This window comes from Typopeltis vanoorti, chromosome 18 (genome assembly GCF_054136105.1).
Source record: "Typopeltis vanoorti isolate ZY-2024b chromosome 18, IOZ_Tvanoo_1.0, whole genome shotgun sequence".
Classification (NCBI taxonomy): Eukaryota; Metazoa; Arthropoda; class Arachnida; order Uropygi; family Thelyphonidae; genus Typopeltis; species Typopeltis vanoorti.
In genome coordinates, this window is record NC_143566.1 from 7,995,222 (window position 1) to 8,011,835 (window position 16,614).

Genomic DNA, 16,614 nt, shown 5'->3' on the forward strand with positions numbered 1-16,614 from the left:
AGGAGTCTGGAAAAATTATTTATTGGTATGAGACCTATAAAGCGTTAGGAAAACTAGATCATGAGGGGAGGAATGTTGAGAATCTATGCATAAGAGCAACTAAGATATGCAATTGTGTGAATGATATGAATGTGCTTAATCATGGAGATGATTATGATGAAAGGATGATCGTGTGCTAATCTCAATTTATCTGCAAAGATGTAGCATAAGTGAAGTATTAGATATGAATAGAGACAAGTTGTCCAAATGGGTCAACTTATTACAGAGGTGAGTATACAAAAAAGCCTGGAGGTAACTTATGCCTGTACCCAAATGCCAGGGATATCAGAATAAAGGTGTAGAGTTTATTGCCATGGTTAATACATTGTAGCCTCATATTACAGGCTCTCAGAGACAGATGTACTAACCAGTATAAATTGGGGATATAGTATTTTTAGGAAGGATAGATGATAGCTGAGGAGAAGGTGTGCAGTCAGTTGGATGATTTGAGTCTGGTTTGGAAATCAGAAAATTATCATTCCGGTATTATTAAGAATTGTTCAAGTAGCAGTGATTAAAGCTGTATGGTGTAATGTGGAGTGTAATAAGATCTGGTATAAGGTGGGATATTACAAAATTTATCACAAGATCTGTAAAAATATCCCACCATATATCAAATACATGATAGGATGTTTTTACGGATCTTGTAGATCACTTCCTGTAATATTGAAATGAATTTCTAAATTCAACCTGATGCTAAATGAGTAATCAAACTACGTGACTAATTATCCAAACATTGATAGGTAGTGAGGAAATCTCATGTGAAGGATGAATCCAAATTTATTGAGATTTTTGTGAATATAGCAATGTAGTCTCAAATGGTAGCCTTTCTGAATTTCTACATCCATATCATTCAGGTGCAACCCATTGCTTGTGTATAGTTATTTTCTTACATCAGACATATTCCAAACATCTATGATCTCCAGCCTCTCTTATTACACTTTCTGACTAAAAATCCATTCATATCTGTGTTTGCATCTACTCAAGACTATCCAACTTCAGCAACACATTAAAACTTGTTTTCTTACACTATGGTAAAATGTGAATGAAGATGAGTATTATTTCTTACATGGGTTGTCTTCTGCATTTTTGTTTTAAACTGACATTTTTTATGAGTTATAATTATTTAATGTGATGTACAGGACTCACTGCCAGAATGTGTATAATTTCAAGAACTCATAAAATTACCAAGATTAGTAGATACTCTTTTATCCACTTATTATAGTTAATATCTGAGGTGCATATACATCATGACATTTTTTTGAAATTATTTCCAAAACTTTTTTAATAGGAAGGACTTCGGAAGCCTATTGGTGAAACAAGATCACTGGGCCTTGTAAGTTTTTCTTTATGTGATAAACTCATATTGAATATTTTACAATTTACTAATCATATTGGTTCCTTTATTCATTAATGTTTTGCACTTCATTGAATAGTATGTGCATGTAAACATGGTAATATATGCTCACACACACTTAGAAAAGCTTTAATCACTGAGTTTTATATGTCATTTTATGCTTCATTCAGATATACTGAGCATAAAAATGAAACAGTTCTGCCCTGTTACACATCGATTCTTCAATAAAATATCTTGAACTCATTTATGTATTTGAATACCTTTATGTTTTCGTAGAAGCAAATTTGAGAACCATATAATATTATATACATATCTAGCATGTTCGTGATAGAGCAATATTCTAGACTTCATGAAAAGTAAAAGTACCGGACATAATGCATCTCATCATCAACATCAAATTCCTGACATGTACCCTCAAGGAGTGTACAGGATATGATAGTACTACATGAAAAACTTATATAATTACTAACTTCCTATCTACAATTTTCCTCCAAATCAATCTATTACCTGTCAAGACTCCAACATTATCAGATCTTACTTCTAAGGCACTTTTTACGGTATTAATCCACCTATATCTTGGTCTTTTTCCTGCCAACCTGCTTTTTGCTAATCTTTCCTCTTCTATTATGTTTAAGTGATCATACCACCTAAGATTAGCTCTGCTAACAATGTCAAGTTCTTTTCTAATATCCTCATTTTTAATATAATATTGCCATTGATGCCATCTGTTCATTCCCCCTAATCTTTCTCAGGACTTTCATATCTGTGGTCTCTAGTATTTGGTGAAGTGTTTTATTTCTAACCCAGCTCTCAGATCCGTAAGTTAAAATTGGTGTGAACACTGTCTTGTATCCAGCTAATTTCGTGTTTTGACAAATTTCTCTCTTATTCTATATAAATTTCTTCAATTGACTTCCTACCATACCAGCTTTGTTGATCCTGTTGTCTATTTCCATATTTAATTTACCATCTTCATTAAAAATTGTGCCGAAGTAGCTGAAATGTTTTACTTCATCCCTAGGTTCTCCATTTACAATGCAGTTGATATTTTCAGTGCTTCTACCTATTTTCATTGCCTTGGTCTTGTTATTGCTAACCTTCATACCATATTTATTACAACAGTTATTTAATTTGGTCAGGGAATCTTGCAGACTTGTAGCGGATTTATTTAGAAGTGTAACATCTCCAATTTTGATACTAGGTTTAATACCACTTTCCTTCATGTGATTTAACATTAACACTAGATTTACCATTAAACATTTAACATCTTCCTGTACCTTGAATTCTAATTGCTGATTTCCAACTCAAATAAAGACTAAGTATTGCTTGATATAATGCCCCATTGACACCACACAACTGTAGTGTTTTGAATAGCTTCTCTCTCTCTCTTTTAGCACCTTGTGATATGCCTTTTCCACATCTACAATACCTAAATACAGTTTCTGATATTTTCATGATTTCTCAACTGTTTGTCATAAAGTGAAAATCTCATCCTCACAGTCTCTATTTGCCCTGAATCCAGCTTATTCTTCACCAAGCTTCCCTTCCACAATCCTTCTTAACTGTTTTTCAAGTATAATTACATAAATCTTACCAGGAACGCTCAGAGAGAAATTCCTCTGTAATTCTTGCATTCAGTTTTATATCTCTTTTTATATATGGGTACTATGAGAGCTCTACTCCAATCATCTGGAATTTGTTCCTCTGTCAGGCCTTCTGAATTATGCAGTGTAGGCATTGTAAGACTTTTATAGCTCCATACTTGAGTATTTCTAGTCGAATATCATTTACTCCAGCTGCCTTTCCACATTTCCGGCTTTTGATGGCTTCCAGAATATCTTGCCACCTTTATTTATTTCCTGTGTTCTTACCAAAGTCTTCCCATGACTTTTGTTTAGTGAGTTTTACACAGTGTTTAGCTTTCTTACATTTGTCTCTGTAGTCTCTAAGAGCACGAGGTGACTTATTTGCAAGGAACTTTTGATATGTTTTCTTCTTTTCCTTCACTGCCTCTTTAACTTCCTGTGTCCATGGAGTCTGATTTTTCTATCCTTCCAGACAGCCTCACCACATGCCTCTCTGGCACCAGTGAGAAAACATCACTATCAACAATAACATAGTGAAAGAGACTTTTCTTATTCTTTGCCTCTTCTCTCCATGTGAATTTCTGCACATTTTTATATTGGAAGATTGTGTTGGTGATAACCAGTCCATGTCCTGAGCAGAAATACAACAGTATTTGTCGTCATTAGCTTTGCTATTTTCTCCAAATTTTTCTGAATATTTTTGTATGTCTGACAATCATTTCCTACTCTGCTATTTAGATCCCCAACATGGACCAACTTTTCCTTTTTTCATTGTGTCAGTTGCTTTCTCTAAAGACTCAAAAAATTCCTCCACTTCTGCCTTAGTAGAATCTTCTGTGGAACTATAGGCACAAATAAGTCTCATTGTTCAGTTCCCCATTCTGATATTTGCCCACATCACTCTACTTGATATTGTTTGCCCAAGACAATTAGCCTCATATTTAGTGTTAAATACTATGGCTACTCCTTCTTTTCCTTGACTGTCATCGCCTGAATATTTTTGTACTTATTGCTCAGAAATATCTCACCAGTTTTTGTCTTTTTTGTTTCAGTTGGCCCCCCCCCCCCCCATTATGTCAATCTGGTACTTATCCTCAGCTAGCTCCATTTCTTTGCCATTCAGGCTTCTTATGTTGACAGTACCGATCTTGAACTCTGGTGATGTTGAGTTGGGATGTATTTCAGGATTTGTTCCAGTAGCTGACTTTTCATTGCTCACCCTGGGTTCTTGGCGAAAACAACTGGGGGAGTGGGGGCCTTATTTAATTGGGCGATGCCCCAGCCAGCATGAAATTCTGTCATGTTGTACCATCATTTTTAGCATCCTGCATCTATATGTACAATTTATTTTGTTTTGTTTCGTCTGGTTAAAAAGTAAATTATAATATCCATCTATATCCATATGTTCACTATGGATATGGTTAAAAAGTAAATTATAATAGACAAATTATATTCAATTTAATCCTTGACCAAAGCATAAGCATACAAAGTTTGCACATGAAGTATCTTCACGACTGGACTGCTTGTATTTGCATGCTCTTGATTTCACATCACTTGCCTTGGTATCTCATAATGCACAGCACACTTCATTTTGAATGCATATATTTTTGCATGTATTGCTATGTAATATGATAAGAGTCATTGCCTACACTAATTTTGACCTTTGGGTCTAGCACCCACTGATGGGACATCATTAAAGCTTGAAAAACCAGTCTGGGGGTGATGACGCTTACTTTAATGCATAGCAATATATATCTGGAAGGAAGTGGGCTGTGCATTATAGGATACTAATGCAATGCATATGATATGGGCAGATAATGTGCTATACGAGGTGGTATCAAAAAGTTTCGAGACTAGCTCTGTTTACAAGAAATTACTTTATTTATCTACGTTTACACACTATCACCTTCAAAATAGTCCCCTTGCATAGCAATACAGAACTCCCAACATTCCTGCCACTTCTGGAATGTGTCCTGGAAGTCTTCTTTTCGAAGCATGTCAGGTACCTTCTGCGATTCACGCTTGATCTCTGCAGTGGTGTCAAAACGGTGACCTTTCACCTGGATCTTCATCTTTGGGAAGAGGGTGAAGTCCACAGGAGCCAAATATGGCGAGTAGGGTGGGTGCAGAAGTGAAATCATGTTGTTTCTGGTGAGAAACTCGCATGTAAGGAAAGCTCGGTGACAGGGTGCATCGTTGTTGTGGAGCATCCACTTTTTCGCATGCCACAGATTCGGTCACTTTCGCCGAATGTCCTCCCTCAGATGCCTTAAAACCTGGCAGTAGAACTCGCTATTGACAGTCTGGCCCCTGGTGACGAATTCTTAATGAACAATGCTGCGAATGTCGAAAAAGACGATGAGTATGCACTTGGTCGAGCTGCGGACCTGCCTTGCCTTTCTCGGTCATGGAGATGATCTCCACGACCGAGAAAGGCGAGGCAGGTCCACAGCTCTTCCACTGTGAAGACTGTTGCTTCGTCTCAGGGTCGTACCTGTACATCCAAGTTTTGTCACCGGTAATGATCCTTGACATGAAGGATGGGTCATCCATGGCATGCTGACAGAGTTCTTGGTAGACTTCGACACGGTGTTCCTTCTGCTCCTGGGTCAGCAGCCTGGGGACGAACTTGGCAGCAACACGGCGCATGTTCAAGTCACACGTGAGGATTGCCTGGACTGTTCCGTATGACACACCGACAATTGCAGCAATGTTGTGGAGTGTTCTCTGACGATCCTCATGCACAAGTTGCCGAATGGTTTCGACATTTTCGGGGTTTGAGCTCATTGAAGGTCTTCTTGATCTCTTGTTGACTTCCAGTGATGTTCTTCCGCTCTTGAAGTGCAGGTGCCACTCAAAACACCTCAAACGACTCATTGCAGCATTGCCGTAAACTTGCCGAATCATGTCAAACGTCTCTGTGGCAGATTTGCCCAGTTTCACGCAGAATTTCACATTCGCTCTTTGTTCTAACTTGCTGTCCATGATGAAATCGCAGATGTGGTAATGCACGTGGTCAGAATAGCACCAGTTACACATCCTGATGTACACAGGACGATGTCTTTTGGCACACTGACTTATGAAGGTCGGTGCTCCCTGTGATTGTGCGTGCAGCCTTGTGCTGCCATCTGTTGCATTTTACAAAACTAGTCTCGAAACTTTTTGATACCACTCTTATTGTGATATGGGGAGGACATTTCGAAATGGAAAATTGGACAATGAAACTTCTTTATGTTTGTGGTCCCACAGAAGATTCTGCTAAGGAAGAAGTGAAATAATGTTTTGAGTCATTAGCAAAGGCAGCTGATATAAATGGATGGGGAGAAGTTGGTCCTTGTTGGAAATCTAAACAGCAGAGTAGGGAATCAATACCAAACACAGACATGTTGGGTAAAATATAGAGAAAAGAGCAAAACTAATCACAGTGGTAAGTATCTGTTGGGTTTCTGTTCAGGAGAACACACTAATCATCACTAATCCCATGTTCCAACATAAGGATGTGCACAAATTGACATGGAGAGAGGATACAAGGAATAAGAGAAGCTTCATTGTGTATTGTGGAGAGTATTATCTTCATATTGCTTCAGAGTACAAAAGTATACAAAGAATTTGAAATAGGAAATGATCACCATTTAGTTTGGAGCAGGATAAAAGTGAATATCATATTAAGAAGACAGTTTTAAAAAGAATCGGAGCAAGACAGCTTTCAGAGGTGAAATGTAGTATAAATATGCAAACATTATTGGAAAAAAAATTAAAAAGTTTGAAAACAAGAACCAAACCTGAATAACTCACTAGCAAACCCTCAAGAAAACACTGATTAATTTATCCAGGGAGCATGTAGTGAGGTTATTTGCAAGAATAAAAAAAAATACAGACTCCATGGTTGACTATGGAAGAAGTTAAGGAGACATTACTGAAAAAGAAGAAAGCATAGTGATAATCCCTATCAACTAAGTCAACAGACATCCTGTGAGAATACTTAGCTTTCTTACATTTTGCTGTGTATTTTCACAGGACATCTGCTGACTTAGTTGATAGGAACTATCACTTAAGATAGATAGATTTAAAAGTAATTAAACAAAAGTCTTGCACAGAGTTTAAGAATGTTGATGGTTATCATGAGGCAGCAGAATGTTCTGGATGCTGTTGAAAAAACTTAGAAATGAAAAAAAGAGTTCTGTAAAAGCAGTCAGATATGATTAAAGTTACATAAACACTGAATATATAAATAAATTTGATAGCTGGTTTGGGTGAATTATAGCCTCCCTCGATGAGTCCTTGACTTCCTGGAGGTCTCAAATAATAATAATAATAAATTTAGGTTTTCCTTTTTTCCTTAAGACATTACTTTACATCTTAAAAGCTATTCAGTGTATAAATTACAAGTCTATTAAACCAATGAACATTATTCTCATATTTGGGGTAGTACCTATACCAATTCCCTAAAAATATCTAAGAGTACTGAAAATAGCACTAACTTTATTTACTTATTCAGTACTCTCTCTCTCTCTCTCTCTCTCTCTCACACACACACACACACACACACACACACACACACACACACACACACACAGTCATTCAGTTTTTGTTGTATGCATTTTCTACAAATATTTCTTTGGTTCATCAGAATCAAAGAAATATCAGCAATTTTCCTACTTTCTTTATAATTTGCTAAAACACATTGCAGCTATACACACCTCTTGATAATTCATTTTGAAACTCAGAGGAAAAAAAAATTCTTTCTCTTCATGCTTCCTTCTGCTTCTACTGTTGGGCACAATCTCCCATCTTAGATACTTCCTAGAGAGTATAATTTGCAGGTCTTCAAATCTGATAGTAGGAAATATTTTCTCTTTTCTCAACTTTCTATCCATTCTATTGATTGGTAGTGATGTAATTTAGTCTCAGCAACCTTTCTTACATGAGGTTACCATTAATGCATTAAAAAGAAAACACTCTGACCTAATTGTTTAATTTAAGTCTCAACACTGGTAGTATACCAAGAAAGTGGAAAGACAGCAAAACAGTTCTATTTCATAAAGAAAGTTCTGAGACAGAATTAGAAAATTATCGACTGATCGTCATGTAGTACATTTTTTCACGTAGTACTATCATATCCTGTACACCCCCTTGAGGGTACATGGCAGAAATTTGATGATGATGATAGACTGATCGGCATCTAAGGAGTGGTATTAATGTACTGGAAAATTTATTAATGACAGAATTTGGAATTGCCAGATAGGGATGTGATACTCTATGAATGGAGGATTGTGAAAGAGAGATATTGCTTGAGTAATTTACTAACTTTCTATTATAAAGTGACATCAATTTAGTAAGAGACTTCATCATGATATGGCTGGATTCAGTCATGTGAAAGGATAGCATACAGAAATCTATTACATAAATTGGAAAAAATGAGCACACACATGGGAACTTATGAGAAGGATAAGAGAATAAGTGATAGATAATCAAAGAATATTATCTGTTATCTCATTTAAAAAAAAAGCCAGGTATTGAGGAAATCAGAGGTTGACTACGATTCAGAAGTATTTTGTTGATTTTTTTTTTTTCAATAATTTGTGTTTTTTTTTATTCCATTGCACTCACACAAGGTCACAAAAACTATAACTCAGTAATGTTATAATGGGGCAGGGGTGAGCAACAATGGAGCAGACCGTATCAAGAATTAAGGTAGATAGAATGAAAGAAGTGGATGGAAGTTAAGTTTGAAACTAAACTAAACTGAACTGGATATGAATGTTAACCAGCAACAGCTTATGTTCTTATATGATTAGAGAAAAGCTGAAGAATTGTGGTGGCCAGTGCGGTGAGGCAATATTCATGAAAATATCTGTTAAAAAAGAAAAAAAAAACAACAGACTTCAGAAACAGAGTATCTCTGAGAAAGTGATTGATGTAAGTTTGTGTTGGGGGGGGGTCATCTATTAAGTGAATCATCCTCTTCTGGAAAGCATAAACTTTTCTTAGGGAGGTTTTTGATGCACCACTCCAAATGCAAAAACAGCATTCTAAGATTAGGGAATTTTGATTTGATTTACAGACTTCATGAATTCAGTCGATGTGATTGACAAATGTTTTTATATCAGGATGAGCTAGGTATGAAAGACAATCCAAGAAGAAAAAAATTTATTCTTGACTAGAGATCAGAATATTATCAAAAATAAGGGAAGTAAAGTACAATCTTCTCTCTGAGAAATGTGACAAGTAGTATAACATGAGTGTTTTTATAGCATTTTTTGAAATTCACTAGATTGATAATCTTCACCTCAGTTGAGAATGGTGAGATGATCAGTGTTTAAGACATTGGTTATAGACTTTCTAGAGGATTGAATCATTTAAGCACTCCAATGTTTCTCGATTGAAGAAGAGGAATGGAATGTACTGTTATCAGTGGATAGGATTGAGTAATGTTTATTAATGCATAGAAGGAAGAGTATGAGTGAGAGCACAAGAACTCTTGGTGCTCCATTATTGACAGTTTCCTCTCATCAGATTGCAACGAATGATCAGAGGTTTGTGTTCGATTGTTTTGAATTACATTTGAAACAACTAAGGCTGTGAGATCAGTATATTACATCTGTTAATTGCATGTATTCTTCTATTTGTTTTTCTGTTTTGTACAAGATGAAAATCCAAGTTTCTGTGAGGAAAAACCTTGCCTTATAAAGGTTCATTGCATCCTAAATGAAATTTGAACCCATGTCTTCCAGCCGAAAGGTATCACGGTTGAAAAATCATTGCAGAAAAAATTCGCTGAAAGCATTATTTGCTAGAAAATTGAAGTCAATTTGGTTTAACACGTGTTATGTAGAGGTGTGTGATATTTGATAGTAAATTGTATCTGAGAGATACCGCAAACTGCTATGTCAGTATAGTATTGATTTATTTTTTTAATTTACTGTAGAAAATGGCTGGAAAAATATATCGACAGGATAATCCATCAGATGTTGAAGAGATTCAGCGAATGTTACTTGAGTCCGATGATGAGAATGATAGGAGTCAAATGTGGAAGTGATATTTAATAGTAAATTGTATTAAATGTATCTGAGAGATACCACGAACTCTGATGTCAGTATAGTATTAGTTTAGTTTTTTTTTTTATTTGTTTAGTTTTTCAATAATTTCTAGATTGTAACGGAAAATAAATAAACCATCATGTATTATATTTGCAGTTTTTTTTTTTTTTTTAAAGTTTTATCGCATTTCAGAATATACTAGTAATGAATGTTTTTTTTTTTTAAATAACGAAACCAGTGGTGCGATCATAATTAAAAGAAACATACGTATTAATCATTAAATAATTTTCACTGTGGTTAATATGTGTGTTTCTTTTAATTAGTAATGAATGTATCTCTCGGATACACACGACCTAAGCTCCAATTTTTTTTGACTGCGACCTCTGCAGGGTTAACCTTCAAACCGGCCAGGCAGTATATATGTCCAGCAAATCCTGGATATGAGTCAGCCACCTGTTGAAAAAACATGGATATCAAGTGCATTTGACTGTCATATCCATTAGAACAGTGCTTCCCAAACTTATGCATGTAAAGGCCCCTTTGGAAAAATTAAAATGTATCACGGCCCCCATCTGGAAAAAAAAGTGTAATACAGACATATATTATTATAGTATTTATTGTATTTATATTCAGTACAAAACATACACAGCGAATATTGCAAAAATCAAATGCAAATATTACATTTTTAGAATCTTACATACACATTTGACATGACACATTATCTTATATTTTTATATAGATAGATAGATAGATATATTTTTATTGTACATTTGCACATGAAATGTAAAATGATTAGTAATAAACAAAGTAAGAATTAAAAACATAAAAGAAGTTTAATAAGTCTAATATTCAATAAGCACTGAAATACGCAGGAAGCAAAATTTGTGAACCAACACCAATGTGTGATTTTTTCCATTAAAATATAAAAAATAACAAAGAAATAAAAAAAAATTAAATACGTTTATTTTAAGATAAAAAAAATATCTCCTTAGTCTTAAAACATTTTAAATTTGTTTTCATTATTTCACGGTCTCCAAGGGGGCTGCGACCCACAGTTTGGGAAGCGCTGCATTAGAAGGTCCGATAATCCTTCACGCTGACGAGAACACTCAACCCAGATTACCTCGCATATGTAGTTGCATTCAGTTACCTATTGCCAGAAACACAGTTGTTTGCCATTTGCTCAGTAACTGGAATGTAAATTATATTGCCTACAAGTTACATTTATTTTTGCTACTTGTTTTATTGTATAATTATAGTTTTTAATGCAAGTGCAAATAAGAGATCCTTTCATATTTCTTCACTGAAGATTGTATCACTCTGGAGAACAATGCCACTATCATTTTTTATTTTTTTTTCTAATTATCTTAGTTGCCAATACATTTTATTCTCCCAGAACTTGATTCAAGATAATTATTTTTGTCAAACAATTATTTTATAAATTCATAAAAATCCGAATCTTAAAATAAATACAGCCTCCATCTGTTACAAATTGTTTTCTTTATTTTTTCTTCATAATCTTATATGAACATTATAATTAGAAAATTAGTTCACAGATTGCATGAAGATTTGCTCTTTTAAAGATATTACCTTATAGATAATCATACGTAAATCTTGAATCATATCACATAATGTATAATATTTATAAAGTAATCTGTAGTTCTTTGCACTTCAACTTCCTTGGTTTCCTGGAATCACTCGTTACGTATTAAATGAACGGCTATTATGACGTAAACTGTTATGTACATATTTTCTGCTAATTTTGATATTATGCAGCAATTTTGAAGTAGCAATACTTTCCCTACAGTTTATCATTCAAAACATGTATAGGTGCATGCGTCAAAATGAAATTTTATTTCTAAAATTTTCATAATAGAATTAAAATTGTATTTCATCTTTGATGGATCACTCCCCCTTCCAAAACTATCACACACACAAATACTATTGTGTAACATGTGTGTACCTTCTTTTTATTCGAATTCGTTATTTTTACAAAGTAATTGTACCAGATAACTTTTAATATTCCAATACTGAAATTAAATTGTGATTATTACAATGAGCAAATTTTGTATATTTTCTCATTTATATTATTTCCTAAGTCTCGATTATTACAACCGCTGATTGTTATCAGAAATCTGAGATCTTTAATAATCCTTTTTGGTTACTAGACAGTAATCACTAGGCTAAAAGCTACGTCTTAAGATTGCCATAATATTAGTTGGATATAACTATTCTCCCTAAATATTCTTAAATATGGTGCGCTTTCTCCCTCACCATCCTATCATTCCAGTTCTGTAACAATTAATATTCTATCTACAGAGCCTGTAGTAAGAAAGAATATGAGTAACTTTATACGTAAATTAAAAAAAAAAGTTTTTTTTTTTTTTCGCATATATCCATGATGAATTTTCATGATTAATTTTCTCCACGATTAAATTTCCAGCGATGAATTTCCTTTGCGATGAACTTTCCGGACATGGGTATCACTGACTGACTTTTGATCAGACAAAAGCTATCACTGTAGTACTAACTGACTTGATCACAGTCATCTAGATAATCTCCACCTCATCCCCAAGAAACCCAGGTGACCAGATCTTCACAGTCTAGACAGGATTTTTTCAAGACCTTATAAAGAAGTATAATAACCTGCTTATCTCTTCTCATCAAGGTGTTCTTCAGTAGCCAAGTAATCCAATGTATTGTTTTAGCCACTTTTGCAATATGTTCTCTAAATTTTAACTTCCTATCCATTAACAACCTCCAAATCCCTGGCTTCATCAATTTCCTGGAGTACAATTCCATCAATATGGTACACAGATGGAACCTGACACTTTGTCATACTCTCCTTTGCCATACTGCTAGTCTATTTAAATCATCCTGCAAAATGTTAACATCATCTTTATCTCCTGTTGTTCTCCATTTTGCATCATCTGCAGACAACTGAATAGTTCAGTACATAAGTTTCTGCAGAACTGAATAGTTCCTCTCAGATCATTTCCTATATTGCTAATGTACAAATTAAACAGCACTGTAGTATACCACTTGATGGGAGACTTTACAGGAATATAGACTGGAAGGAGAAGATAGTGTATGGGAACAGGGAGACGAGTTTGTGGAATTTCTGAGAGATAAGTATCTTAAGCATCACGTGATTGAAGCAACTAGAGGCTTTAATGTTTTGGATTTGGTGATAATTTCACAAGATTTAGTTCTTAATGAGGTGTTGACACTGCCACCAGTTGGTGAGAGTGATCGTGAGGTACTTGTTTGGGAAGTGATGAAACAAGAAAAGGTCGCTGCCAAAAATGGATATGTGTGGAAGTATAAAGCAGGTGATTATAGGAAGCTCTGTAGTCAGTGCATTGAGTAGATGAGCTGAGTGGAAAAGATGTTGAAAATGCATGGAAACTCATAAGGCAGTATCTAATAAAAGCAATGTATGACTGCATACCGAGGGTTAAGCGAGTAAATAGAGTGGGATTAAAATGGATGAACAGTGAAATCAAGCAAGCTATGCTGGAAAAGAAAATGTTATGGAGGAGGTACAAGACAGTTGGTAGTGATCAGATCCATGAAGAGTATAAGGTGCAGGCTAGAAAGGTGAGGAGCATGGTAAAGAAAGAAAAGGTGCAGTATGAAAGGAGATTGGCTGCTCAGGCCAAGATGATTTCGAGGGAATTTTTACACTACATGGCAATCAAGAGGAAAAATAATTATGGCAAATTAACATTGGTGGATAGTCGTGGCAGCAGACTAACAGCTGCAAAGGATATAGTGGAATTATTGAACGAGCACTTTATCAGCATATATCATACTGGTATAAATTATCCAGTACGATATATAGAAGAGAGGCAAGTATTAGGAGAATTGGAAGTGAAAGAAACAGAGGTGTATCAGATGTTGGTTGGGTTAGATGTGAATAAGGCTGTGGGAATGGATGACATATCACCACGTATGTTTAAGGAATGTGCACCACGATTATGCCCTTGACCTGGTTATTTAATGAAAGTCTTGCAATGGGTAGGGTTCCTAAGGAGTGGAAAGAGGGCAAAATAGTACCACTCCACAAGCATAGTTCTAAGACAGATGTCTCCAACTATAAGCCAGTCTGTATAACTGCAGTTGGTGTCAAGGTGTTGGAGAGATTGGTAAGGAACGGAATACAGAATTGGGTTGATGGATATGAAGGTCAGCATGGATTTGTAAAGGGTAGGTCCTGTTTCAGTAATTTACTTGCATTTTATGATAAGGTGACGAGTGTGTTAGAAAAGGGAGAATTATATACAGTGATATTCTTAGACTTTGCAGAAGCGTTTGATAGATTACCACATGATAAGTTGGTATACAAGCTGCAGAGGATGGGAATAGACAGTGTATTGGTTAAATGGATCAGAGATTGGCTCTCTGAACGATACCAGCAGGGTCTCAAAAAAAACAAAGTGTGACCAGTGGCATGCTCCAGGATTCTCTTCTTGGGTCCCTGTTGTTTAACTTGTTTGTAAACGATATATCATGTGGATTGACTGTAGATCTTCAGTATTTGCTGATGATGAAAAGTTGGAAAGAATTATAAGTAGCACTGCTGATGCTGAATCCCTTCAGGAAAATTTAAATAGAGTTTTTATTTGACAAAAGAGTTGGGTTGTAGTTTTAATATCAGTAAGTGCAAGATGTTGCATTTTGGAGTGCAGAAATATAAGGCTGTGTACTATATTGATGGTGCCGTACTGCAGGAAGTGATGGTTGACAGTAGACTGAAGTTTAGAGGGCGTATTGCTAGGGTTGCAAAGTTGCACATGTTATTATCATAGCAGCACAAAAAGTTGCACTGTTTGTGCTGCTATGATAAGAAGTACTCTAACATTCAAGGATAAGGAAGTGGTTGTGCCACTGTGTAAGGCACTGGTCAGACCACACTTGGAATATTGTCCACTGAATTAGAAACCTTTATGTAGTAGACGTACATAAACATCACTGGTGCAGTGTATATGATGCTGTGTATAGAATGCTGCTGATCAGTAATCATCAATAGTTGATCACACTGGGAGAAACAAAGGATCTTTTGGAGCTTGATAAAGGACTTATTGTGGGTGCCCATCTGGCTGGAGCCACTATTTTGAAAACAGCAGAGCCAAATGGTTTCTCAAAAGGTGAGATATCTAGGGTGTTTAATCAGTGGAAAAATAACTCACATTGCATATACAAGAGAGATAAGTGTGGTTCTAAGATCCACAGGAAATTGAAGAGGATCGATATTGGCAGTCACATGCCTATACGGAAACCACTGATTTCTGCAAAGTTTTTAATTCAGTGGTCAGTATGTGTGCTATTTCCATAATAAACTCTTGCCTCTCTTTTTGCTGCAATATCTCCACCTGGATGATATACTCTTTGCAAAGTGTTTGCTTGATGCATTTTTGAAAATTATGGAGACAACTGCCGTGTTTGAATAAAAACTTTAGTTTAATATAACTAAAATCTACATTCGACGTTTCGACCTTTATGTCAAGGTCATCTTCTGGAGCATACAACTATACACAGAAAACAAGCTACACTACAATCAAACTGGTTTGTTAAAGTTACTGACCAACCACTACAACAATTATTGGCTTGACCTCTGGTAAAAAAAAAATTATACATCAACGTTAGAGTCCAATTATTAGTGTTATCTGTTGGTTGTAGAAATACATTGGGCACAACAACAAGTCTATGTATCTATCTATATACATATATTGACATCGTGATTATACATGTACATTCCAGCCAGTTGGTATGGAATGGAATACTAGCTGAAGGGCTAGAGTCCTGACTTATGCTGGATCTTATATATTAGGTGGGCTGAATGTGTGCCATCCAGATCCTTGGAATTTTCATGCCATCTTTGTTGTTGATATTTGGGTGGTTTATCAGGATTTCGCAAGCTTCCTTAAATTTCCTTTCATACCAGGTTTTTGTGTGGTGTAAAGAGTGGGTACTTTTCCAGTTGATTTGGTGTAAGGTGTTGAGCGCGTGATCTGAGAAACCTGCTTCGCCATAATGGTTATATTTAATGTGTCTAATGTGTTCTTTCTTGCGTATAGGGATTGTTCGTCCTGTTTCACCAATGTACGGTAAGTTACAGGTGCAATGGATGCAATAGACTCCAGGATGTGCCAATGGGAGGAGAGGATCCTCAGAGGAGCTGAATATGGTTTTAAGTTTAGTGGGTGGTTTAAAGGTGGCATTGAGGTTATAATGTTGTAGGAGTCTGTTGATTTTTTCTGATAACCCTTTAATGTATGGGATGGCTATGGTTTTACCGTAATCTAGATTAGTTTTTATTGTTGTTTTATGGAGTATTTTATTAATAGTATTTTTGTTATATCCATTATTTATGAATGTGTCACTGATGATTTTTAGTTCTTGTTTCAGGGCTTGCTGGTTAGAGCAAATTGTTGTAGCTCTGTTTTTAAGGGTGTTGACGACTAGATATTTTTGTGATGGGTGGTGGTATGAATTATCATGTATGTATTGGCCAGTGTGTGTCGGTTTTCGGTAGACTGTGAAGGATAGACTGCCTGAAGGAAGATGTGTGACTAGTGTGTCTAGGAAT

The 16,614-nt window shown here is 35.5% G+C and overlaps 1 protein-coding gene across 2 annotated transcripts in view; it reads left to right on the forward strand.

The window, feature by feature from the left end:
• Positions 1 to 16,614, forward strand: part of Pex5 (peroxisomal biogenesis factor 5) — a 532,250-nt gene that overhangs the window by 23,938 nt on the left and 491,698 nt on the right. For both annotated transcript variants that reach the window (XM_090407992.1, XM_090407991.1), the window contains exon 3: positions 1,331 to 1,375. In XM_090407992.1, coding sequence (XP_090264118.1) covers positions 1,331 to 1,375 — 45 coding nt within the window. The remainder of the gene's footprint in view (positions 1 to 1,330; positions 1,376 to 16,614) is intronic.